The sequence below is a fragment of the Nicotiana tomentosiformis genome, chromosome 1 (assembly GCF_000390325.3).
Source record: "Nicotiana tomentosiformis chromosome 1, ASM39032v3, whole genome shotgun sequence".
Classification (NCBI taxonomy): domain Eukaryota; kingdom Viridiplantae; phylum Streptophyta; class Magnoliopsida; order Solanales; family Solanaceae; genus Nicotiana; species Nicotiana tomentosiformis.
In genome coordinates this window covers 89,947,470-89,975,217 of record NC_090812.1, presented here as the reverse complement: position 1 = coordinate 89,975,217, position 27,748 = coordinate 89,947,470, and the positions used below count along the sequence as shown (strand labels likewise).

At 36.0% G+C, this 27,748-nt stretch overlaps 2 protein-coding genes across 2 annotated transcripts; one reads left to right on the top strand and one right to left on the bottom strand.

The window, feature by feature from the left end:
- Positions 1-1,807: 1,807 nt before the first annotated feature.
- LOC104117152 (uncharacterized) lies at positions 1,808-9,168 on the bottom strand. Its single transcript, XM_009628158.4, has 7 exons — positions 8,765-9,168; positions 7,473-7,810; positions 5,773-5,925; positions 4,170-4,262; positions 3,453-3,511; positions 2,657-2,750; positions 1,808-2,195 (listed from the first exon to the last, which is right to left on the bottom strand). Exons 1-7 carry the CDS (start codon positions 9,027-9,029, stop codon positions 1,980-1,982), a joined length of 1,218 nt encoding a protein of 405 aa, XP_009626453.1. The 5' UTR covers positions 9,030-9,168; the 3' UTR covers positions 1,808-1,979.
- A 1,734-nt stretch (positions 9,169-10,902) lies between these two features.
- Positions 10,903-26,526, top strand: LOC104117148 (uncharacterized). Its single transcript, XM_009628152.4, has 15 exons — positions 10,903-11,399; positions 11,907-12,049; positions 13,082-13,171; positions 14,730-14,792; positions 15,597-15,683; positions 15,811-15,960; positions 16,046-16,203; positions 16,549-16,783; positions 16,977-17,087; positions 18,465-19,523; positions 19,618-19,881; positions 22,447-22,632; positions 22,750-23,904; positions 24,505-24,855; positions 25,594-26,526. The coding sequence occupies exons 1-15, from the start codon at positions 11,111-11,113 to the stop codon at positions 25,894-25,896; spliced, it is 4,644 nt and encodes a 1,547-aa protein (XP_009626447.1). The 5' UTR covers positions 10,903-11,110; the 3' UTR covers positions 25,897-26,526.
- Positions 26,527-27,748: the final 1,222 nt, after the last annotated feature.

Genomic DNA, 27,748 nt, shown 5'->3' with positions numbered 1-27,748 from the left:
TATTTCTGTTAGACGATATTATAAGACGTATGAATTTGAATAGATGATTGTATCTTTTGTTATTTCAGTAGTTTTAGTTCATGAATTGCTAATATATACATTTTTCTATTTCATATTTTATCTCGAATAAAATAATAGTGGAGTGTAATTTATAAGAAGAAACAAATTTACAAACAATCGAGGTGCAAATTATGTTGATTTTAGTGAGGAGATTGATTCTTTTTATCTGAGCAACCAAACAATGTACTAGCTATGCTAAATATAGAAATTATTTGCCCAATCAAACGGCTCCACGAAGTGACTATACGTAACATAATTAAACTTATTTGGTTTCGTTGAAAGAATATTTGCGATTAATTGAAGTGCTTTTACATATTGTAACTGTATTCTTAATTGATGGCCAAATGACTTCCATACTCTTAAATTAGGTTAAATAATTCGTTGTCAAGAATCAAATAAACTAAGACAGTAATCTTTTTAATATTATCTAAAAATTTAAAATTATCTACACACAAGGTTGACGTTGAATTCTTTGTTTATATATTTCAAATGTATTTTAGTCACCGTGCTTTGCAAACTGAAGTATTTATCAGACCAAAAAAAAGAATAAACTTATTATATCAGCATCTCTTTAGTTTTGGGAGGACAAAGACAAAAAATAATTTGCAAATTTAATTTCGTTCAAACTATAATGCTATAAGAATTACAGTATCAACTTCCATTATTTTACTCCAAACTAGTGATTGATAATATTAAGATTACAGTAATTCATTATGGTATTTTGATAAGATAGTGATGCTAACTCAATTATATAAGTAGTCACTTTTTTTGTCCCTAACTTGTTGCGTACCGCCCATGAAAAATGTGGATATAAATCGAAGTCATTTCCTAATAGAAGTAGCATGGTGCTGTCATGTCTTGTCAAATGCATGCATAATTGACTGGACTTTTGAGTTACTCTTTCTTCTTTTCCTTTCATTTGTTTCAAGATAGTTTTTTGTCTTGTTTTTAATTGCATATAATTGGTAAAAAATTACGAGCATTTAGTATTTATGCCAAATTAATGAACGTAAAATACAAGTTCAATGGAACGCACACTTCTCTCTTAATTATAATTAAGTAATATGTATTTTTATTTTTATTTTTAATTGCTAAAGCTAAAATATATTGTTTGATGTAATCATCAATTGCGGATAATCAGTTATCTCGCGTTAAGTATCAATAATTGTGTGCAAGTGATGACTTTAAAACAACTACAAGTATCAGTTAAATTTAGGAGTGTAAAATGGGCGGATTGGACTGATTTTAGGCGGGCTAAGTCAATAAATGGGCGGGTGAATAAACTCTTCAAAAGTTAATTGATCTGAGATGAATGACTAAAACTTGGGACATAGCCCAACAAGCCTAACATTTATCATGCTTTAATTAATGTGTGTTATTTTCTTATGAATTGTTTAATTAACAAATAAGATTTTTTTTCTTTTGTTATGATCGTATATAACATATCAAACAAAAAAAAATTGTTTGTAAGATATTTTATTAAAGTTACTCATGGATCGCTTTTGGGCTAAAAAACATCCCAATTTTAGATGAGTTGCGATGTTGTGAGTCAAGATTGGTTGATTTCAATAAACGGGTGGGTCAATGATCGCCCCACCTTGGGCAGGTTGGGCGGGTCAAGTTTTTCTACATAAAAACTAGGTTACATGAAAGGAATTTCTAAACTCATGGTGGAACTTTGGTTCACTATCATAGTATCATCAATACTTATCACAGTGGTAATCATTTTTAAGTAAAGTGGCAAATATAATAGTAATTGGTCTTTCATCGAATGTATTTCACTTATATAAATATTTTACAAAATAGAAGTTCCATAATAGCATATAAATTAGGTTTCACCCTTTGATGTGAAGGTTAAGATCAAACGAATGATGAAGTTCCAAGACTACCTAGCTATTTAAGCATGTGAAATACAAAGTTTATACACCTTTTCGTAGAGCAATTAGTAACACAATAAAAATAGGGAAAAGAAGAAATATAATGTAAGGGATTGCCTGTCGGATTGCACCTTCTTCAGATTCATCCTCTTTTAAAGAATAGTTTACTTTATCCCTAATAAAGGCGTTGAAATAATTCTGATAGCCAAGATTCATTGAAGAGAATGTTGAGCCAGTTACCTTCATCATTTCCATGGCCTGCCATCAATTAAGACAAACAATTTGAGTACTCATACCAAACATTTTCCTTATCAAGGATTTCAAATATATGAATTTCCAGCTTATAAAAGATCCAACCAAAAGCCAATGGTCCAATTCTGATATACTGAGAGCTTCAATGTTATCTCGGTGACGGGAAGGGGGTTCAATTGTATCCCCTTCGTAGGAAAATTCTACTACGCAAGTAGAGCAATTAACAATATCTTTTTGATGTCGAATTCTCTCGACAAAAGGGAAATTCTAGTTTAGTAGTAAAGGCGGTTCAAAAGTTACTTTAGGCCACAGGTTCAGATGCCAACTATGACATAATAGCATTGTTTTTTAATCATTTTGTATAAATTCCTGGCTGAAATCAAGTGTGCTTTAAACTTCAACTTTCGATGGTTCTTTACCCTCTAGTTTGATGCACAACTTGTACTCCCTGAATAGCTAACTATTACCTGAAAACTGAACATGAATTGCCTTGCTTTCTTGCTCACTTGACCATTAGGATGAGACTGAAGCTTCTCATACATTATACGAGCTTCATTGGACCTGTCAATTATGATGTGGATTTGAATGGTCAGTCTTAGAAGCAGGCACAAGGCCAAAAATGCAAATGCAAGTTCACAGTTAAATGTTTTAACATTCAAAACATCATAGAGATCATGAAATGACAAGAGTTTGCTGCAACAATTGTCAATCCACAGTGAAGTTCTAGAGCTCCAATTTCCCTGGACTCTGACATAACTGGATTAACACCTATCTTTTATATTATGAAGATTCTATAATGTAAGAAAACCTTCCAGTGCATGCTCATATAACTTTAGTTTTATCCAGACACTTCACGGTGACAAGAGATTTTTCTGTCCATAACATTTAATTAACTTAAGCGTTAAGCACTTGATCTTGTTAGAGAGACATATAATCATTCATACTTTCTCTTAACATTCCGAGTATTAGCCATGTTATATTTTAGAATTGTCAGAAAGAGTAGGTCATGGCTTAGTGAGTAAGGAATATGGGCATGGCTGCAAAACGTGATGGACATATCAGTATTCAGTATGTTATTCCCCTTGTAGAAAGCATATGAGAACAATGCAAAGCATCATTTTCTCTTTTCCTTTTTCTTTTCTCTTGGGTGAGCTGGAATTCTTTAGCATAAATTCTTTAACTACTCTTGTAACAGATAAAGACAGGCATTTCATAAGAACTTGTTTAAACCCTTGGAAAATTAGAGAACTACAGATGACAAACCTACGAAGCGAGTCTTGACAAATAGACCACTGCAGTGCAGCTAATCCATGAAGTTCAGTCTGCACAAACATTATGTCATATATTTCAATGTCAAATGTACTTGTGAAGAGAAGTTCCAATTGCCTTCAGGTTTGCATTATATTACTTTATGCTTCTGTTAAGAACAGGATAACACAAAGTATTACACTTCTGTTAAAAACAGGACAACACAAAGTATTACGCTTCTGTTAAAAACAGGATAACACTATGTTAAGTATAAAAGTAAGACAAATGTATCTAGTGTCTCATGAAACAGGGCATTCATTCTGTAAGAAAGCAAATCTTAAGTTTTCACATTCAAAAGAGAAAGCAAATCTTAAGTTTTCACATCATTCGAAAGAGAGACAAAAAAGTATGAGTTATTACTTTAGTCCTCGTTACTTATGTGCATGCAAATCAACTTGTTTAAGGCCTCTTTTATCATAATAATGTTCATATATGCAATCCTTATCCCCAAAAGATATTTGAGTGTGAAATTGGCACTTTTCCTTCTTTTTTGGTGGACGGATGTGGGTCATTTGCAGGAGAGTGCTTAGGGAGTTGTGCCTTTACTCATATAACAGACAATGAAGTTGGATAAAATGCAGATGTGAAAAGGAAAGGAAAAAAAAAATGATACATGCATAAATTATGCAAGCTTATAAGGTTGAAGAATATCTAACTAGTACAAGAAATCACCTGAAATGGCAACTCATTCATAACTTTCTCATAAAATGGTAGTGCTTCCCTGAGCTTGCCAAGGTCCATGAAAGAGTCGCCATCCTTCAGTGCCTAAGCATGACAATACTAAAATTAAGAAGTAAGTCATACCTCATGATTCTCAATCAATCAAGAATATAAACCCGCATAAGAATGGCATAATACTAGAAACACTCTTCCCTTTCAAAGGACTCCTTCAACATAGTTTATTAACTTATCTAAATCAACCATAAACATAAGTTTCTGAAGTAGTTTAATTTTCAGTTTATCTTGCTTATAAGGGATGGAGTATTTGTCAGTAAATCCATTTTAAAAAAGCGTGCTTCAATCAATTTCAATCATGTTGGTAAGTCGTTGGTCTAATTTACCACTTGTCAATTCAGGAAATGAAACCACATCTAGCCTCTTAAATGCATTAAGAAACACAAATGGAAAGGCATGTCGTCCATAGAGGACTTTTTGGACTATTTGGTTCTAGAGAATAACTAAATCAGACCAATATCATTCCATTTCCTTCGCACGTCCCATTGCCAAACCCAGTGAGTCTTTCTAACCATAGTTTTGCCGGTAATGTCATGCTTTTTGTAAAATAAATCTTATATGCACCATTCGCGCATGTCAAAATGGCTCTCCATGAACATGAAATGTTGGCACCCTTAATGCTAAAAGTTCATTCAAGATTACCCGCCAATGCAAAAACACAGATGTCAGTTGTAGAAACTTCAGAAGTTAATTTTTACTACTTCGGGACTAATGTAACAATTGTCCACATCTAGCATTTAGCTTCACTATTTCTTGTTCATGGCCCAATTAAATATAATCTACAATAGCCTGGATTTGCAAATATATCTAATTAACCACTGGAATGTGGAGATCCAAAGCATCATCAAATCGAGGAAAATTACACTGCTTGGTAGGTGTGCTTAAGTTATAATGAGCTCTGAAGGCCAGTATCCCGGAGGTTCTCTAACTCCATCTGATGGTAATGTGAATTTATCCCACTCACCAAGGGCCATGGCGATGATATAAATTTTTCGAAAATGCACGGCGATGATATAATTTCCAAGTCTTAAAACCTTTAATTTCAGTCCATCTAAATGGATTTGTGAGAATACGGAGCATATCAGTACCAACCCTCCAAAAACTATCAATCTTCCTCATTCATTTAAGTGACTGACAATGTGACAAGATACCCCTCTTCATTTCAAAATCAGACTCTGGTTTATGTATTCAAAGTAGAAATGATTGGAAAAAACATTCAATTCCACTACTTGAATTAACAAGTCTGGTGTTTATCGAATCAAGTCGCCAACAACATGGCAATTCGTAGAACTACTTGAATTAACAAGTATGGTGTTTATCGAATCAAGTCGCCAACAACATGGCAATTCATAGAACTGGGGATGGTGTACAACAGCTTTTATATGCTGAAAAGTCATAAGTTATGTATAAATGATGAGACTTCTGCATCAGCTCTCAAGAACAATAAGAAGCAGATTAAATGTATTTTCCTTAATGAAAGAAATCTGATGCATTAAGGAACATGATATAAAGAAAAATAACAGTAGCAGTTAAACTATACCTTCTCACATTCAAGTTTTACGTTTTGATCAATACTTAGGCCTACTCTCTTCTTGTAGGCAGCAAGTAGCTCCCTCGTACGTGCTTCTTTAGCTGCTTTCTCTTCTCCTGATTCAAGTGCCTCTCCTGGACGTATAGTTCTTCCACCGCCAAACTAAGCTCCAAATAAGCAATAAGGTTATTCATAGTGTTTTGCATAAATAACTACATTCATTAGTTTAAGAGAGCGGGGTATTCAAAGAAACTAAAATTTGATAGAGAGAGGCATAGTCCAACATAATGATAACGAGAAATAATTTCATAAAGCTGGCAGTATGCAAGGAGGGCCAGGGCTAAGAAGGCTGAGAAAGAGATGAAATGCAACCTCTACACACATATTTATACGCTAATGCCGAGAATGAATAATGGCAAGTGTTTAACCTTTTGCAGCTTGCTGGTCAGATGGTTCGATTTTATGCTAATTATCAAAAACATACCAAACTAATAAGGTATCACTACCCAAGAAACCATTAAACAGTGCTTTATTTTAGAAGTAATCAGTAATGAGTAAGTTTTTTATCCTGCTCCACCTTACCACAAAGAGAATCGCTCTCCCAATCCACCCTTACTACCAAAAAAGAAAAGAGAGAAAGTTCTTATTCAAGTGTATCCTTACAAAAGTTAAAACTCTCCTGTAAAACATTGTCAGTACACCGAAAATTGGAAGTTGTCAATCAGAATATTCTATACCACGGAGATTAACACTATGTAGCAGCCTTTGCTTTCTAAATCTCCTAGCAACAAAACATTTGCAGATACTACAGCTTGTCATTCTTAACTGCAAAAAGAATAAGGTTTCATGCATGGATTAAGCTGAGTTGCAATTTCCTGAAAATATCCATGCACTCGTCATCAGCAATTTTTATTAGCTCTAAACCCACTTATTTCCAATATTAACCAGATGAGTAAACTATCATTTTGCATGCCTGTTTTCTACTTTTACCCCTTCTCTTTTAAAATTATTCCTGACTTGAAGCTTACCTTCATTACTTTCTACTGCTGCACCGGAGCTATCAACAGGGATTCAGCCATCATTAAAAATGCTTGTAATGGTCAATTGTACTCATCTATTGCACACACATAATAGCCCCAGATAATTTCCACAATAAAATCCCCGACCTTAAATGCTACGCATATTTTTGAAATACCATGGACAAACAGATTGTTTTACAACGTAATGCAAGAAACTGATGGAGCTTACTTCTCCAAACAATGAGCCTGTTCATTTTTTGGAGAGACGATTGTAATATGATGTCATTTATCCAGTTTTGCTTAGCTTTCTATGAATATCTTTCCTTTGTACTTTACAACGATTGTATCTTTCCTGATGGAGCTTAATTCTCCAAACTTGCATTTACTGTTTCACTTTTGATTAACTTTCTGCTTTAGGAAGAATCATGGTCAAATTGGTGAGGTTCTGGAATCGGGAGTTAGCACTGAAATTAAACTACTGCTATTTCATAAAACATTGAACTCAGGGCATATCAAAGAAAGCATAAACATTAATTGCACCAGAACACACTCAAATAAACATATCCTACAATAGCAGTAAAAGCTGCTATTTCCATGAAATCATAGTAGATAATGATAACACGAAGCATACTGAATAAGAAGACAATGCATAACAAAAAGCTAAAGCACAAGTCATAATGGGCAACCTACAGTTTTTGAGATGTCATTTGGTCTGGGGAAAACTCCCCATGTGGAAACCTTCGGCTTATAGGTATTTGTGTCATCTTCTTGGATGCGGTTTGACTTTGATGTCTCAGTATCTACAAACTTGCTTGTGTCCCCAACAAGTATCTCTACATCAGGCAAGTTTCCTTCAGGGAATGAGTCTACTATTGGAACCAATCCAGCAGGCAGTCCCCTGCTCTGCTTTTTATCAGAAAAACCAAGCCCCACGAAATCACTACTTGAGATCGTCAACTTTTCCTTCTTACTAACACTCTTTTTGGGTAAGGCATTTCTGTCACTTTCTCCATTCCCTTTATTTGATCCTACAGAAAAAACTCACAGCCTTCAATTGAATACAACTCAGATTACAAAGGATAACGTTGATGCACCAAATGGAGGATAATAAAGCCCTTATCTTTTGCATAACAATCAAATTCTAAAGGGTCATTGGTTCACATGTTGCTGAGATTATAATGCATTAATTCTTTATGGGATGAATAACAATGAAGGGAACATTATACGGTAAAGAATAACAATTCAGAGAATGTTATGCAGAGATTACCTAATTTGATGAATTTTTTGTATTTAATTTTAGACAGTAGATATTTTAATCTCCATATTACTAATACATGTATTCTTATTTCATGTTCTATATCACATAAAATAATACATAGATTTTCGCACTACAAGTACTATCTAATACCAGTAACTAAACAATGCTTTAGTTATGCGGCTATTATTTTTATTATACAACCAACCAAACACTGCATCAGTCACGAATGAATTTATTTTTTATAATCCCTCCTACCAAACATTATGCCATTTCATGTAGGGAATATTTTTTTTTTAATCTCCCTAACCAAACAACCCCAAATAATCTTGATCAAACTACTAGAAGTATAACTCTTAAGCTACATCCTTTAACCATGGTTTACAATATCCATACAATCCATCTACAGTTAAAAGAAAATTACACAATATAAAATGCTAAGCACATCCATATTGCATTAAACTTAAAAAAAAAAATCCTTCACAACTCCATATTGAAGGTTTTTTAGTTCTAGCTTACTAATTTCTACAAAAAATATTTACGTGAATATATTAATCATTTGAATATAAGTAGAGGGCGGAAACTTTTCTCAGTAAACATTCAAAGAAAAAATTGTCCAAAAATCATGGCGAAAGTTTAATTATTGAAAAGAGTAAAGTGAAGAATTTTGGAAAAAGATAGGGAAATAGAGAAAGCATATAAATAAGTAAGAAGATATTTGTCTCACTTTCTTGTACAGTGTTACTGTCCAATGCAAGTTTATCAGCTGAAGGCACCACTTTATCATCTAATTTAGTTTCTTTCTTGTAAGCCTTAGCTTTTAAAAATGCAAGCTTCACAGGATCAGTTTCAACCTTCTGGTCCTGAGGCTTATCTTCTGAGTTATTGGAAGCTGAGATTTTGAGAGTTCTAGATTTCATGATTTTGGGATATGGGCCAGACTTGATGGCTGGGAAAGAAGAGAAGACTTGGGAATGTGGGACTAACGCCATGTCTCTTCTTTTCTGGTGCTGAATTAATGGGCCAAGATTTTCAAAGAATTTGTTCTCTATAATAAAGAAGGTGCAGAATTGGCCATGGGAGTGGAATAAACAGCTGCCCTGCTGTTTGCGAGCTCAGATAAGAGGAGATTTTAGCTGCTAGTACTATTTTCAGCCTCACTTTTTTCTCCTTTTTCGCGTTATTTTTATTTTAATTTGTTTTGCATTTAGGGAAATGTAGAAAAATTGAACAGGTAATGAGAAAAGTGTAAAATTAGAGTCAAAGGGAAAATGCTACTAGAAGAGTTGAGACAACTACATATCTATTTGTTTTATTTCCTCTATAAAGAAAAAGATATATAAGTGTACCAAGAATATTATTTTTTGTCTCCTTAATTTTCTCTTTTCTCTTATCAAACCAAACAAAGAAATAGGAAGTTGTAAAAATATTTCCTTCCCTTGATTAATTAGCTATATATCATTTTTTTCCCTTCTACTTCATTGTTCTGTACTCACCAAAGAATATAGCAATGATTTTCTGAATTGGTTTTTTGGACAATTTTGCATGGATGTGTATCAAATTTGCCTTTTTCATGAGAGATGTTTTCTTGAAAAAGCTCACTTCTTATATTTTTAGGTTTTCGGTTGATGAATACAGACAAAACAACTCGCATAATAGAGATGCAATAAAATTTTATATCGAAGACATTCCTCGAAAAAAGGCATTAGTTGTTATTATGCATTGAGATTGTGCTTGAGCTCTTGATCCCGATCTTCATTTTTTTGTTGGAATTGTTTTTTCAAGTTCACGGCAGCATTTTTATGTCCACATCGAAACTCTATTAAGTTCAAGCGATTTAAAATTGAGAGAGATATAATCAAATCTTCGATAATAGTATTTAAGTACATTTTTTTCACTAAAGATACACTTTTTATTTCACACTATCAAGGAAAATATGTTTTCTTTCTCGGTATCAATCCATTCAATTAGTTGCTTGCTCTTTCTCTTACATTCTCGCATTTTGAGCTTATTCTGTATCCTAACAAAAGTGTTTGATTTTGCATATGCTTAAATGGCCACATTTCCGACAAAGAAGGATGTTTGTTTTGAAATCCTTTTGCATGACTACCAACAAGAGGAATAACTATATGCGGCTCATTATTTGACAAAAGGTAAACATTCAAGAGTGTGACCTAGTAGTCAATGAAGTGAATTATGAGAGGTTTCAAATTCAAATTCTAACAAAGAAAAAATACTAGGTTATTTTTTGACGATACAAAGGAATCAAACGATCCCAACAAACACATGAAACAAGGAAAATAATAGACAAAAGAGAGTTAGAGAAATAAGACAAAAGAGAGAGATGTAGATACCCAAGAAGCAATAAGAATACACAATTTTTATCATAAAAGAGACTCATACATAGGTTCTAAGCCCTTATATTGAATTTCCAATGTCTTTCCGTTTATTTGAGCTGCATGTATTCTCAAAGATAATGTTAAAGTTAACCATCTAGACTCAAACCATTTTTCAAATTGTAGTGAAAATGTAACCCCAAATCATTTTTTCTATTTTTTGATTTGACAATAATAATTATTATTTTTTTCTTTGGAGTTAAAGATAAATAACATACGGAAGTTTTGGAGTTAATATGCAAACTTATCACGACCTTTCACAATATTTTCTTTACTGCACAGATTGAGTAGATAATCAATTTATACCACAACCTATCGAATGACCAAAAATAAATGAAAAAGGAATTTAGAGGCGTCTTTTGTTTCCATTGAGTTGTTTTGATTTTTATTTTTTGTTTTAATTTTCTTTCCGTATTTATTTTTTAGTAAAGATCCATTTAAATTTAGTTTAGGCCGGTTCGGGTCGAAAGTCGAAACTAAAAAATTCAAGTTAGCTCTGCACTTTCTTCTTCACCGCCTTCACTTCCTCTGAAGTGACTGCAAAAATCTTCAAAACCCAAACCTTTCTTCACCATAAACCCTACTGTTCTCCTCCCCTACAAGATTCTAGAACCTCATACCAGAACCAAATCCCCTAAATTTTCTCCTCTAAAGTTCAAAATTCAAATACACCAATAATGACTAAGGTTTACGGAACCGGAACCTACGATTTCCGGCGCCACCGCGTAGCTGAGTACCCGGTGGAAGCATTACCGCAGCCGGCAGAGAAAATGCTTCCTTCCGTAACAGACAGGCCGCCTGAGTCAAAGCCCGGTTCGAACATTCCTAGCTCCATAACCCTTGCTGAGATCCAACGCGACCGCTTGACTAAAACCGCTGCTTCTAATTGGGCTAAAACTGGGGAGAAGAAACCCTTTAGTCCTGAGCTCGTCAAAGAAATTTATGACACGGAGCTCACTGTAAAAGGTTAGTAGTTGAAATTAGAAAAAGTGCTTTAATGTTTGTGTTTTATTCTTAAAAGTAAATGATCAGTATGTGTTTCGACTGACGTCTGAAAGTCAGTCTACAAAGGACTAAATTTTATAAAAACATAATTGGATATATGAGTTTCTATTAATGTGTGTGCTAGTAATATATATGTATTTGGCACCCAAGTGTGTGGCCTAGTGGTCGATGAAGTGGGTAGAGAACCATGAGCTCTCAGGTTTCCTTTGGAGATAACAAACACTTGCTGATTTCTTCCCATCTGTCCATGCCACCTCGGTGGACAGAGTTACCTGCTACCTGTATTGGGAGATAGCAAGTACCGGGTGGAATAGCCTAGGTGTGCACAAGCTGGCTTGGACACCGCTGTCATAAAAAACAGATAAATGTATGTGCATATGCATATGGTGGTATCTGATGATATCTTGTGATTAGGCCGTCGTAGAAATAAATTTTGATTGATGATATTTGATCATGGTTCGTGTAAAGGGGGGAGAAAGACGGTTCCACTGCAGAGGGTGATGATATTGGAGGTTAGCCAGTATTTGGAGAATTATCTTTGGCCCAATTTTGATCCAGAGGCTTCTTCCTTTGAGCATGTGATGTCAATGATGCTGATGGTCAATGAAAAGGTATAATATTCTTACTACCTTTGGACTCATCTGAGTTACTACGAATTTCTGGTTGCTTGTCAGGGTGTTCCGCCTCACAATAACAAGGCAAAGCTATTAAGTACACAGAGATGGTGCATGTTATTACCATGTTTTTACAAAAAGCAACTTATAATACTATACATCTTCTACTAAAATTGTCTGCCATCTGATAGCATCTGTTACTGCACAACACATACAGAACGCACCTTTCTCAGATAGAAAGCTTTGAAAGAAAGCTTCCACTTCTTAAACCTCCGTGTCTTATTAGGGTCTCCTAAAAGAAACATCCAAGGTCACCTTTGTTGCGCGGCTTGCGCCTTCTTAATAGTTGAGCTGCGATGGAATTCTTGTAATTCGCAACACCAGAAAAATTTGGGGAATCTTCTTTCAGTGTTGTGTTTTTTTACTTCTTACCCTTTGCTACCAAAAATCCCGTGAAGCATTTTAATGTCATTTTCTCCTTCACAATCCCTTTCCACGCATTTGTCCTATGTGTAAACATTTCCTTAAGAACCATCCATAAATCCGTCCATCTTGATTACAACCATACTTCATATGTACACTATGATATTCATGTCTTTCAAAACCTCAAAAATGCAATTCAGTTAAGGATTGAACTGCTTTTACTCTGCATATCTCTTTTTTGAGAATGGTAACACGTGTATTTAAAAAAAAAACATTAAGCCATATACTTTTACTCTGCATATCTGTGGGTAATTTTGTTGCATTGTACGTCTGTTGTGTTATGTTCAAAATGGAAATTGGTGGCTCTGTTTCTTTTTCCTACAAGTTAAATAGAAGGAAAGCTGCATTTGACTTATAAGATGATGAAAGACGGAATAAGTTAAGCATTGGTAGAGTTAGTGAGATATCTGGCTGCATTAGCAGAAAATTTAGAGTCTGTCATGTGCAATAGTTTCAAATAAGGATCATGTAAATGCTTATGATTCCTTTATTTAATCTTTGCACGCTATTTGTCACTGGTTACCAAATAATTTTTGCAACTTGTAGTTTCGGGAGAATGTGGCTGCATGGATCTGCTTCTATGATAGAAAGGATATGTTCAAGGCATTCCTTGATAGGATTCTTCGGCTGAAAGAGGTTTGTTTTTGTCTTGGGCTCAACGAATTTTCAGTGGTTTAGTTATCCTCAGTAATTTGGTAATGCTTGTTCTATCGAAAAAGCTTGTTTTCTAACCTGAAGCTGCGTTGTAACTTGCTTTATAAGCATCAGTAACTCCTCCTCGACTACTAATGTGAATAATAACGCATCCTTGGTGGATGATTGATCAGTAGGAAAATTTTAGCTCCACATGAAGTGTAAAATAAGAATCTATTTCAACAGAGTTCTCTCTATCTCTGATGTGAAGGTGCGCTAGAAACTGAGAGTGCTGAAAAGAAACAAAGGCAAAGGAGAAAAACAATATACTTTTATCAAAAGCGCCTAACCACTTTAAGAACACCTTTTGTGTGTGGAGACCCTTGAAAAATGCATAGGTGAACTGTCTACTTTGCTGAACGATCAAATAATTCACAGCTTTTTGTCAAGTCTAAGGATCATATCTTGTAAACTTTGACTTGCATCTTACCTTGAGAATGCAATTGTTTTGTTGTTAGGTTCTATATATAGTGTTAGTAAACCATGGATTGCAGAGTTAGCATAGCTACTGCGTATGGATAGTTTGGTTGACGGGCTAGTTGTGCAGGGATCATAATATAGGGATTGTTATGTTATGTCATTAACAATACACGGATCATTATGGATAAGAGTCAATAATTAGCACTATTATTTGGTACACGTGTACATGGTATAGTGAAAATAAATTCTTAAATTCAAGAATGTTAGAATTCTTACTGTATAGTAATATCTTGATTTTCTTAAATAAAATATTCTTATTTTTGTTTTTGCTATGACAAGACATCTTAAAATAAGGCAGCTTACATCAAGGGTAAGTCACCTTTAAGGGAATTATGTTCTATTTTAGGTGCTCTTCGACAGGTATTGCTAATACAATTGATCTTATTTCACATTATATCACACATAAAATAATACATAAATCCTGCATAAGTTGTGTAAGTATTACTTATGCAGGAAAGGGAAATGACAACTACTACTAATCAGTTTTATGTAACAAGCCTATACTTTTCAGCTCTTTATGTAACTTTACTGGTAACTATTGTTTGTCCAAAATCTTTGAGCAATTGTTGAAATCTTATGCAGACTGGTAAAGAAGAATTTATAATTGTCAGCGGTAACGATTAATTTTTATCTTGTTAGACTTTATGACCATATGTACGTAACAGTGATGACATGGTTTCTTTTGGCATTTTTGTTTTATCATGCATCCTTGGTGCTATAAAATTTCATGGTGGAGGTTGTTTAAGCATTAGAATGCTAGAAAGCTATTGTTTCCGATCATCTTGGTCTCCAGGTCACTGTTTCTTTCTCTTAATTTGGTTGATGTGCGACACTTTCATACTAGACTGTGGTTCTGGTGTTGTATTTTCTTTTCTTAAGTTAAACTGTTCCGTTTTTAAGATAACTTTCTGATTGCGGCTGTTTCATATGGTTGAACATTTCAGGGCATTGGTAGTTCATTAGTGGTAAAGTTACTGCTGCTATTCATTGTTTTATCTCACAGTCTAAGACCTGGCTGCAGGGTAGAAGCTTGACAATTGCTGAGAAAATTAATTATCTACTTTTCATGATCAATGCTTTCCAGGTACATTTACTTACTTATTGGTGGATCTTACTCTAATTTTCTGATTCCATTTCCCTTCACCTCTAATATCTGATTTCTTTTTCTACATTTTCTGAATTTTAATTATTTCTCTAATTTTAGATCGTAAATGTTATGAAGTATGGGCAAGTATATGTTCCCTGCTCTACCAGCATATGAGATGGACACATCCACATTTCTTCTTCCTAGTTTTACGAAATTATTCTTAACCTATATCGATGTTGAATGTATCTCTGAGTCGTATAATCGATTTTCTCATTGTTAGAATTGCACCCGGTTAATATATGGATTTTAATCTCTTTATATGGTCTTGAACAATCCTTCTGCTTGTGTGGTGTTGACTGTTGCATTTGTCCCGAAGTCCATTTCTCAACATGGTATAGCCAAAACCCATATCTAATGTTGGGCTACCTAATATTGGTTATCCATGTTATGCTACCCATGCTCCATATATACAGCCCTTTGGTATGCGGTAGGTTAGTATTATTGTGGTTTTTTGTGGTTGAGTTTGGCCTAAGGTCCAATTTTTTTGTTTTTAAATTCATGAAAAATTATAGCATCTTGAATGTTGGGAAAGCATATTGTTTTTATATTCACCAATAAAAAAGCGTATTTCTACACCTGTAGCGACTGTTAGGTATCTGCATTGCTTCCTGGTACATAATTCATGGCCGTTGTACTATTATTTTCCTATTTTGTTTTCTGGGAGTGTTATTGATTGTACTCTTTTTTATGTTGTCATTTATTTTCATTTGGATGAATTATTTACTACTTTTGTTCTTTCAGAGTTTAGAAGATGAGATAGTTAGCAAAAAGGTATTGAGATTAGCTGGTCTGCAGTGTTGGCATTGCTTGTCATATGGTCGATTTCAGGTAACTCGTACTGTGTTGCTAAATGGAGTAGAATGTTCCTCATCCCATCTCATTTTCTTCTTCTTCTTCTTCTTCTTCTTCTTCTTATTCTTATTATTATTATTATTATTATTTTTCTTGAGAACAGATGGAGCTCTGTCTTAACCCTGATCTAATCAAGAAATGGAAGAAGATTGCAAAAAGAGCCAAGGAGGCAGCTAAAAGAGGGGAATCTTTTGATCCCTCAAAGATGCTAGAACTGAATTTCTTGAGACATCTAATTGAAGAGTTTCTTGAGGTATCTGATAAGGGACTTGTCTTTCCACCATTCTCTCTAGCTTGTTCTAGCAGAAAATTTCTGATGCTTACTTTGCCATGATCAGGTTCTTGATTGCAAGGTTTTTCCTCAGCCAAACTCTGAGGTTGATGATCACTTGGATATCACGAATGATTTTGAAGGTGTTAATGATGCCTCTGTCCTATACTGTGAACGATTTATGGAGTTCCTCATTGATCTATTGAGCCAACTGCCAACTAGAAGGTAATAATGCTCGCTGTAGTAGAATAGCTTCCGATGGAGAAAGTTAAAGGATGCTGGCTTTGTAGCAGAAACATTAACATGAGTGTCATGTACGGTGTGGACTCAGATATAAAGTGATGAGTGTTGAAAATTAGGAACATGATACCATTCCATCACAATTGCTAGTTTAAAGCGCATAAAATCATTTAATTCTTGATTGTGCTCCTTTTTGCGGAGCTTGGTACTTCTCAGTTTGGCTGACGTTCACTACCACCGTTATATTTGCTACATAATTTATCAACACTAGATTTGTTCCAATTTGTTACCATTTTCTCACGTTGCTTTTTCTATTTGGTTGTTCTGCAGATATATAAGGCCTGTTGTTGCTGATGTTGCTGTGGTTGCCAAATGTCATTTAAGTGCTCTCTATAGGCATGAAAAAGGAAAACTTTTTGCCCAGCTGGTTGACTTACTTCAGTTCTATGAAGGTTTTGAAATTGATGACCATTTAGGGAGACAAATGACTGATGATGAAGTGGTTCAGGCTCATTATGATCGTTTCCAGTCATTCCAGCTCCTTGCATTTAAGAAGATACCCAAGGTCTGTTTTGATTTCTGTTCCTTTTGATGATGATGAACAGCTCTGGATATTGTTTCTTTTTAAGAGAATGCAATTTTTATGCACAATATAACTGTATCATATTTAATCTGTTTACCCCTCTCTCTCTCTCTCTCTCTCTCTCTCTCTCTCTCTCTCTCTCTCTCTCTCTCTCTCTCCCCCCATGTTTCTGTAGCTACGGGAACTTGCATTGTCAAATGTTGGTGCAATAAACAAGCGTGCTGATCTATCCAAGAAACTTTCTGTGCTTACTCCTGAGGAGCTGAGAGATTTAGTATGCCGGAAGGTTCGTGAAATGGCTCTTTACTATCTCCGATATATGACATAGAAAATAGGATAATCGTTCATTATTTATCATGTGAAGTTCTTCTATATACAAATTATGAAGTGTGCAAGTTTACTAATTAAAAAAGAAATTATAAAAGAGTGCAAGTTAGAGGTCATCCTTTTGATATTTTCGATGAGGAAAACTTCTGTTTAGTCGGAATATACCAAGTACTTAGGTGCACTACTTGTCTTGTAAAAGTTTGAATGCTGGGTGCTAAATCTGTTGAAAAATACTTAAACCCTTCAGTGATGTTCTTCGACAGTGTTGATAGTCATGTTTGTATAACTTCTGTTATGGTACCTTGTTATCTCAAATTCTATGAAAAGTAGATTTCAGCTGAAGTAGTGACATCTAGACGATGATTAAATCAACTTTTTTGACGGTTAATGACTCAGCACACTATACAATGATGATAAAACCAAAAGGTATATCTCTTTCTTGTGGAGATATAGGATTCAGAGATAGATTAGCCACAAAGGACTAATGATCTCTGTAAACCACTGATTCAACTGCTAATGGGTTTACAGCTATTCTTACTAATCTTTACATGTGCGATTTTCTCTTCGGTGAACCTGCTTAAACAAATTACAATCTGGATAATTTGCATTGTTTGACTTGCTTCATGGATTTGAACATATTGGGCTCTATTAGAAATGCCAACTCCTCCTTGTCTATTTCCATGTTTGCATCAGTGTGATTTCGGGTCGTTCTTGCAAAATAGCATTGGTACACAAAACTATACCTTTCGTATAGATTGTTACCGAGGCTACAAATGATTAACTTGTTTACCTTTAAAATAATGGAGAAAATGATTGTTCGTTTCACGGCATTGAGGTCCATAAGGACCCAAAAAAGAAAAGGAAGGAATATAAGGCAGATGACTAGAACTATAGGTGCTTTGCTTAGCTCTATGACAAATTCTATAGTTGTTTGATGAAAATACGATTTTCCGTTGAAGGGGATTTCTGATAATTGTTGTTTGATGTGCAGTTAGTCTGTGTGTGCTCTCTTATCTTTAACTATTTAGAGAGCTGCCTCTCGAGCAACCCCTACTAGTTATCTTTGCAAAAAATGCAGATTGGTTGCTGTATGCTTTCTGACTGATATCATGTCGGATAGTGCAGCTTAAACTGTTAAGTCAGAGATGTGTTGTTGGTGGCTTAGTTACCTCATAATTGCTTTCTGGTTTTTATTGCTAAACGTTTAATATTAGTGCATTTGCTCTCTTATCCCTTTGGTAGTTATACTCGCTTATCTCCATAATAGCACAAGTAATTATCTTCCGCAAAATGATAGATTGTTATTGCTTGTCTGATACCTCCTCCTGTATTGCAGCTAAAACTGATATCAGTGGATGATCCATGTTCAGATAGAGTTGATTTCTTAATTGAAGTAATGGTATCATTCTTTGAGAGACAGCAGTCGCAGAAAGAGGCCATAAATGCTCTTCCTCTTTACCCTAATGAGCAAATAATGTGGGATGAAAGCCTTGTACCAAGTATCAACTACACTGGGGAAGGATGCCTGGCACTTCCAAAGCTCAATCTACAGTTTTTGACACTTCATGACTATCTGCTTAGAAACTTCAACCTCTTTCGCCTTGAATCAACCTATGAAATCCGTGAGGACATCCAAGAAGCTGTGCCACATCTCCTCGCTTATATCAATAATGAAGGAGAGGCGGCGTTTCGAGGTTGGTCTAGAATGGCTGTACCAATTAAAGAATTTAAGATTACAGCAGTAAAACAACCAAATATAGGTGAAGTAAAGCCATCTGCCGTAACAGCAGAAGTTACTTTCAGCATCTCCAGCTACAAATCACAAATTAGGTCAGAATGGAATTCACTTAAAGAGCACGACGTTCTCTTTTTACTTTCTATTCGTCCTTCATTTGAGCCTCTCAGTGCCGAAGAGGCTGCTAAGGCAACTGTACCACAGAGGCTTGGTCTTCAGTGTGTGCGCGGCTGTGAAATAATCGAGTTGCGTGATGAGGAGGGAACTCTTATGAACGATTTTACTGGGAGAATCAAGCGGGACGAGTGGAAACCTCCAAAAGGAGATCTTAGAACTGTTACTGTTGCGCTTGACACAGCACAATACCATATGGATGTTGGTGATATAGCAGAGAAAGGCGCAGAAGATATTTATGGTACATTTAATATACTGATGAGGAGGAAACCGAAGGAGAACAATTTCAAAGCCATCTTAGAGTCTATAAGAGATCTGATGAATGAAACATGCATAGTTCCTGACTGGCTGCACGACGTATTTTTGGGCTATGGAAATCCTTCTGCAGCACAGTGGACTAATATGCCAGACCTCCTTGAAACAGTGGATTTCAAAGATACCTTCCTAAATGCTGATCATGTTAGGGAGTGTTTTCCAGATTATCAGGTATTTATTGTCTTTCTTTTTCTGGTACTTATGCTGTGGTGTTCATTGTACTCACTCTGTCTTTCTCTCTGTTTCCTCATCTTCTTTGTTCTAGGTTTGCTTCGTTAACCAAGATGGCATAGAAAGCTTGCAACCAAGCCCCCCCTTTAAGATTAAGCTTCCTAGGAATCTGAAAGGGAAAGCTCATGCTCTTCCTGGAAGTGAAAAATTTACTATAGCTTCAGCTGATGCTGTAGGTATGCCAGAAGTTCATTCTGAAAGAGACAAGCTTATTGTCGAAGCATATATCCCTCCTGATCCAGGTCCCTATCCTCAGGATCAACCAAAGCGGAACTCAGTTAGATTTACCCCGACACAGGTGCTTATCACATCATACATGATTTATGGTTCTAATTTCTTTATTTTCTCAGATGTTATCCTCATTGTTTTGTTTTTTTGGGTTCAATTTTTTTTTTTTAATTCAACCAAAGTATAACAATGTACACAGCTAACTCTTTTGGACTCCAGAGCTAGTTCTCAAAAAAAAAAAAAAAACGCAAAACTGTATCTACATCATTGAGCAAAATTGGGCTTACAATGCTATCATTAGTTCCGGCTCAGCACCTTCGAGGAAGGGTATAAACTGGAACCTCATTATATAGCAGCAATCCAGCCAACTCTATGTTGGATGCCTATTCAACCCTCCAATGACTCTTCCATTTACAACTCCTCTGGCCTATGATATGGAGTTGTATAACCTCATTGTTTTTGTTTGTGTTTTATCGAATTCTATTACTTTTGCTGTCTTGTTCTTATTCTCATATGTCCCCTAATTTCTAAGATGATTCGTATTTCATATTTGAAAAAAAGGCTAGCCGAATACTTAAACACTGTTGTCCAATCTGAATGTGCAGTATTTAATCAGATAAGAAATATGCAGATTCTAGGGGCAAAGTGAAATGTAGAATGACTTTGTAGTTACCTATCAGTTTAAAAATGACTTTATAGTAATACTGAATGCTTTATGTAGTCTGCCTGCTACTTTCACACTGAATGCTTTATGGGTTCTTGAGTCTGCCTGCTACCTTCACATTGAAGTGGACATGTGGTATTGGTTCTACTTTTCTTCTATTTTGGTTGGGTTACAAAAACGGTTGTGGTAGGCAGTTTCCTGCCTTCTAATATGTGCTTGTGGAGCCAGTAAATCTTGCTTTTAATGATATGCAATAAATCCAACTTTCTACCTTTTTGCCCTATAACCGAATCAAATTTGTATTGCTTGGGATCCTTGCCTAAGAAGGGTAGTAATTTACTTTATGGAGGAATTGTCTAACATCAAGGATTCCATGCATCGATGTTGTCATGGTGTTTGAGTATATGTCCCAAGGTTGTAATGGCATTGTGCTACTATTGGTTACATTTAAAATACGCTGATAAACGAAGACTATTTTTCATTGCCTCTTATAGATGCAGATTGAAGATGAACTCGTCTTTGAAAATTGGAAAAAAGTATTCAAAGTTCTGAATTATGATGCTTGTGCCGAATCCTTTGAGCACAACTTACATAAAAGCAAGTTGTGGATTAAAGAGACTCACTTTAATCTTGTTTCTGGACTTGTGCTTTGCCCAAATTATCTTTTCATTTCTTTTGCTTTTACTTTCTGCTCAAGTGGGTGAATCTTCTCTTGCTTAATTGTATTAAATTTCAAGATTCAGAATTTGGTAATGCTTGTTGGTTTCAATGGTAGTTTTGAAATTCTAATTAGAGTTAAAAGAAAGAGCATTTTGTAGAGTCACCCCATGAAATTCTATGTTTTTTGGATTTGTTGGTATCAAAACGACATTCCCAAAACAAGACAGATTCACGTCAATCTCTATTAACTATAGTTGTTTGCGTGCAACTAGGAAAACATGATTGGATACACATTCTATATCTAGAATTGGCTTCAGACGACCTATTAATTATCATTGCACCTCCTTGCTGTTTTATGATCCTGGAATAGTAAGTTTTATCAGAGGGATGCTATTGTCCTATTTAGACCGTAACACCTGTTAGGAGCACTGAGCTTAAGTAAGCAAAAACATTTCTTGGTAAACTCTCCATCAATCACATGGAGAGAGATCATCTTTATATACCTATCGTTATTTGAGATATAGGTGAATTTGTCTTAGGAAAAAACACAATGGAAGCAAAGGATCCTTTCCATTTGGACCAAGATTTTTTGGCATTTTCCGCTTCCGAGATTCAAAATACATGAACTCTGACCAGTATTTTGTAATGTACTTCTTCACTGTTTTGATATGAGGAGAATTGCAACATGTGACTTTTGGTACAGTTTCCAAATGTCTAAATTTTAATTTTAAAAGAAGTGAATTGGTCTAGTCTTACTTAGCTTGGAAGTTGGTGTAATAAATGAAAAGTTCCAAACATATAATAGATGGAGGGTGTGGTTGTGATTAAGAATTACTTGTTGCACTGAGGGGTCTTTTCAATTTGATCAGAGACTTGTATATTGGTGTGCGGATAAGTTTGAGATTAGCGAACCTCTAGTTATAGATAACCCCTAACTTGCCTTAAAAAGCCAATTGTTTAGTATTGGTAAGAAACAGGCCTGAGTAGAGCATAATGAACATAAATGATTCATATAGTCGGCTCCAACTAATTTGGGACTGAGATATAGTTGATTTTCAAGGTTCTATTTGTTTTTAAGACCAGCGGAAAAACAGAGTGAAAATCTGCGGTGCTCCTCTCACACTGTTTGTTGTCTTACTACTGTACAATCAAATCAAGTATCTTCGACTTCAAGTTGTTGCTCTCTTTCATTCTCCTTGTAGCTTGTCTCTTTTAAAATTCAAGTCTGATTGTGTTAATTTGGTTTAAGAATCACTCTGATTGTTCTACTTAAGTTTACTCTGGAATCTTTGCTATCGTTGGCCTATGTAGGTTGGAGCAATTATCTCAGGCATTCAACCAGGTTTATCCATGGTTGTGGGTCCCCCTGGTACGGGAAAGACTGATACGGCTGTGCAGATTTTGAATGTTCTCTATCATAATTGCCCTTCTCAACGGACCCTGATAATAACTCATTCTAATCAAGCTTTAAATGATCTTTTTGAGAAGATAATGCAAGTAAGATATTTTCTGGGTCTTGAGTTTTATGCATTTGAAATGCGATATGAATTTGTTGCAATTTTTCCAATTTTTTTTGTAACTAATAATGACTTTCCTCTGCTGTGATTACTTTAGAGAGATGTGCCAGCTCGCTATCTTCTCCGGCTTGGTCAGGGAGAACAAGAATTAGCAACTGATCTTGACTTCAGTCGTCAGGGAAGAGTGAATGCCATGCTTGTTCGGCGGCTGGAACTGCTTAGTGAAGTTGAGCGCCTTGCAAGGTCCCTTCAACTTCCTGAGGATGTTGGTTATACATGTGAAACTGCAGGATATTTCTGGCTGCTTCATGTATACTCACGGTGGGAACAATTTTTAGCTGCTTGCGCTGAAAATCAAGATAAACCTACATTTGTTCAGGACCGGTTTCCCTTTAAGGAATTTTTTTCTAATACTCCCCAGCCAGTTTTCGCGGGAAAGTCCTTTGAAAAGGACATGCGTGCAGCTAAGGGGTGCTTTCGTCATTTGAAAACGATGTTTCAGGAGCTCGAAGAATGTAGGGCATTTGAATTACTCAAGTCCACTGTTGATCGATCTAATTACCTGATGACCAAACAGGCAAAAATTGTGGCAATGACCTGCACCCATGCGGCACTTAAAAGGAAGGATTTTCTTCAAGTGGGTTTCAAGTATGACAACCTGTTGATGGAAGAAAGTGCCCAAATTTTGGAAATTGAAACTTTCATCCCTATGTTGCTTCAGAGGCAGGAAGATGGCTATGCTCGGCTTAAACGCTGTATACTGATTGGTGACCATCATCAATTGCCCCCTGTCGTGAAAAATATGGCTTTTCAGAAGTACAGCCACATGGATCAGAGTCTCTTCACAAGATTTGTCAGGCTAGGGATTCCATATATTGAGTTGAATGCGCAGGGTAGGGCACGGCCAAGTTTAGCTCGGCTTTACAATTGGAGATACAGAGAACTGGGGGATCTGCCTTATGTGAAAGAGAATGCGGTCTTTCATAAAGCAAATGCTGGATTCTCATATGACTATCAGTTGGTAGATGTACCCGATTACAATGGCAGAGGTGAAAGTGCCCCTTCACCCTGGTTCTATCAGAATGAGGGAGAGGCTGAATACGTAGTCAGTGTCTATATGTATATGCGTTTACTTGGATATCCTGCGAATAAGATATCAATCTTGACTACTTACAATGGTCAGAAACTTTTGATCCGTGATGTGATAAATAGAAGATGTGTCCAATATGACTTTATTGGTCCACCACACAAGGTAAATATACTGTTACCTCTTTGAGCTGTATCTTGTTGTTTCAGCTTCTGGCATTTTAGTGAGGATCTTTATTAGAATTCGAAAGCAAAATTTTCTCTAGTTTATTTTCTCATTGGCATCTATCTTCGGGAAAGGGGGATTGGGAATTGTGGGAAAAGAGGTGGTTCTGTTGAAACATGATCTTTAAGAGCGGGATAATCTTTATCCAAAAAAAGAGAGCGGGACGGGATATTACCTCAAATGTCATCAATAGTATAACATGTGAGTCTGTATTCTAGAAGTTTCTGAACAGTTGCAGTGAAGATCCTCTTTAGACTTGGAAAACAACATTCTCTCTTTTGTTTTCTCGTTGGCATCTTTCTTTGTTTGGGGGGGGGGGGTGGTCTGGAAAAAGGGGAAGTTGAGTTGAAACATGACTGGTAAGGTGGAATACTACCTCAAATGTCATAAATAGTGTAACATGTCGGTGTATTTGGAATGAATGCTTTCCTCTATCGTTTCAAGGGGGCCCCGCAACATACAATGGGGGAATTGTTAATAAATGCTTAATGGTTTCTCCCTCTGAATGTCTGTTAATTTTTGTGTTACTTTTTGGGATAGGTTACAACTGTCGATAAGTTTCAAGGTCAGCAGAATGATTATATCTTATTGTCTCTCGTCCGTACGCGCTTTGTTGGCCACCTTCGTGATGTCAGAAGATTGATTGTTGCAATGTCCCGTGCGCGTCTGGGTCTTTATGTTTTTTGTCGACGTTCTCTTTTTGAACAATGCTATGAACTCCAACCGACGTTTCGACTTCTTTTAGAGAGACCTGATCACCTCGGCCTCAATGTTGATGAGGCAACATCCCTGACAAATCGTCCTGTTGGAGAAACTGGACCAATCAGTCTTGTTAGTGGACCTGAAGAAATGCAGGGTATTGTGAATTTCAAGATGCATCAGGTCTATCAGGTATCTTCTCTCTGACTGCAATATATGGATGATAATTTTTGGATGACATTTTGGAAGCTTGAAGCATTGCTAGCTTAGTCTTGTGGATTTGATTCAAAACCTTAGTCAATGGGAACTGTTTGATGTTTCCTGTGTTGACTTCTGGGGACACACCGGTTAAGAAATGGTATATGATGGTGTTGCCAATTATATATTTTGCTTTATTTTGTATAAATTTCTTCACAAGTCACCGATTAAGAGTAATATACTATTGGATGGTGTAGCATACTGTGACATGCTTGAGTGTCTTGTGACATCTAGAAACATATACTGATTAAACGATGGTGCATGTTGGTGCAGCCCCCTGTCAACATGAAATGGTAGAAATGTTGTAAATGTCATGGAACTGTTCTTTCATCTCTTGTTTGTGTAGTTTAAGACATTTGTTTCCTTCTTTTATGCCTTCTGCTCAACTCTACACCTGAGAGGCCTCCCCTTCACTTCTCAATGTTGCCTAGATACTTAATTTACAGCGTTTATACACATTATTTTTCTGATGGGGAGCCTTGGAACAATGGTGTGATCTATAGGTCACGGCTTTGAGCCGTGGAATCAGTCACTGATGCTTGCATCAGGGCAGGCTGCCTACATTACACCCCAGGCGTGCGCCCCTTCCCCGGATCCTTCGTGAACGCGGGATGCAAAGCCTTACTTTTTTCATAATTTGGTGCTCAACGTGTTCCTCTATCTTCTGCACAGGCACGGATGATGAGCCATATTGAGTATCCTCCTCATCCGGAATCTGTCCCCGTGCAAAGTGTGGAGCAGAATGCGATGTCCCTATCCCATCGTATGGCTACTGATAAGACAGCTATTGAAGATGGCGCACAAGACACAGAACCATCAGAGTCGATGGAGTCCCCGAAGGATCCACCTGATGATGGAGAGATGTTAGTTGCAAGCCATTCAAATGGAGAGGTTGATGGTAAGGATGAGAGAGTTGATACTGGCGGAATGGACATCGAGAACAACTTGAATGTGGAAAGCAAGATGGAAGAGTAATATAAGCTATTCTGCAAGTTTGCCTTTCTGGCCCCCCATGTAACTTGATTGCCACAGAGATGTAAAATATGATATTCATTATCAGCGGCCCTAAGTTGTATAGATCTCTTAAAAGGTTGTCAGTTCAAAGGCCAGATGTCGTGGAACAGCTGCAAATGCAATGTTACGTTGGCTGCATTCGACTTCCACAAGCAGCACGGTTCTAAGCTCCACAGCCCGTGACTTGGTTGCAGTGTGTGTAGCAAAATTGTGTTCTCGTAGGTGGTAATCACCAATATGAGCAGTAAATCAAAATAATTATTCTGTAGAGATTGGAGGTGGGGAAAACCCAGGGCGAAGGGTGTGCTGTTGGCGAATGGACTGCACCACCTCGAGATCCTCATCAAGACACTGTGCGTGTATGGCTGGGGAGGGGCTGCTCCTCATTGGTTCACTTACCAGCGAGTTCAGGAGGTGCCTATGGTCGGTAAAATGACACAACTTTTGTAACTTATTTCCGGAAATTATGGCCAAGTTCTCCTATTTTGAGAGTAGGTATTCTGATATTAACCCTTGCTTGACTTGTTAAAATCTCTAGCCTCTGTATTGTCATCTGACTCCTCTTGTTCTAAAGCTTAAGCTTTCATTCAACTTGCAGACACTTTAATTTCAATTTCAACGTTCTCAAACACATGTTTCCACATTCCAACCTATCAAATCAAATACTTCACTTCTCATCATAAAAACAATTGATTTGGTAACGTGGAATATAGAAGTGATATTATTATTATTATTATTATTATTATTATTATTATTATTATTATTATTATTGTTGTTGCTGTTGTTATTATTATTATTACACTTTGTGGGTCTATGAAATGCTATCTTTTACCTAAGAAACGTCGAAATTCATTTCATATATAATTTAAAAAGTTAAAACGTTACATCCCAATTTTACATTTTTAAACACAACTTCTCTTTATCTTCCTACAATGGCCAACTTGTGTCTCTAGCAACTTCTAGAGTAAATAAGACTTCAACTCTTCGCGTAGTAAACGTGTCATGTCAAATAAAGATGTTAGATCGAATACCAAATTATTATTATAATCTCTTTAACAGAATATCCTAGTCAGCTGCCATTCCTGTGTCCACATTCTCCTAGCTGGCCTGCCGGCCGCTGGCCCCTATCAAAATGGACCAACGCCACCCTCAGAAGTCAGAAGAATTCACTTTTTTTTTCCTTTTCCTAAACCAGGGTGCGAAAAGACAGTTACATACTCCAAAAAAGTAGGAAAAGGTGGAGGAAAATCAGTTGTAAGTTGGAGGAAAGTGATTGCGTTTACTTTGTCATCCCTTAATTTTTTTTTTCCTACTTAATACGAATCATTAAGATAAGATATGCGCTTCATTTTGTGTTGACCTTAATTGAGAATTGATACTGTTTATAAAGTAATTTGACTCGTATATTACTACATTTGTTTCGTCTCCTTCCCCATATTCCGTGACAGAAAATTATTTAACAGTAGATTTCAACGGACAGAAGAATCCACTTTTGAAAATATCCATCAAAGAAGGACCAGCCAAAAAAAAAAAAAAAAAAGAGAAAAAGAGAAAAAGAAAAGAAAAAGAAAAAGGAAAAGAAAAAGTGGAGTGTGCGATTTGCACTAGTACAAGTCATACAAGAATATTTAGGACTAAGTCAAACATTCAAAGTTTATTAGAAACATTTATTACGATGTGAGGCTTTCTTGGATCATTAGATAGATGCCTGCCTTGCCTTCACATCCATACAAAGCACATCCTTCCAATCTCTCTCTCTCCCCTTTCTCTCATGAAAAACGTACAAAACATAATATTCAAAATAATTCTAGAA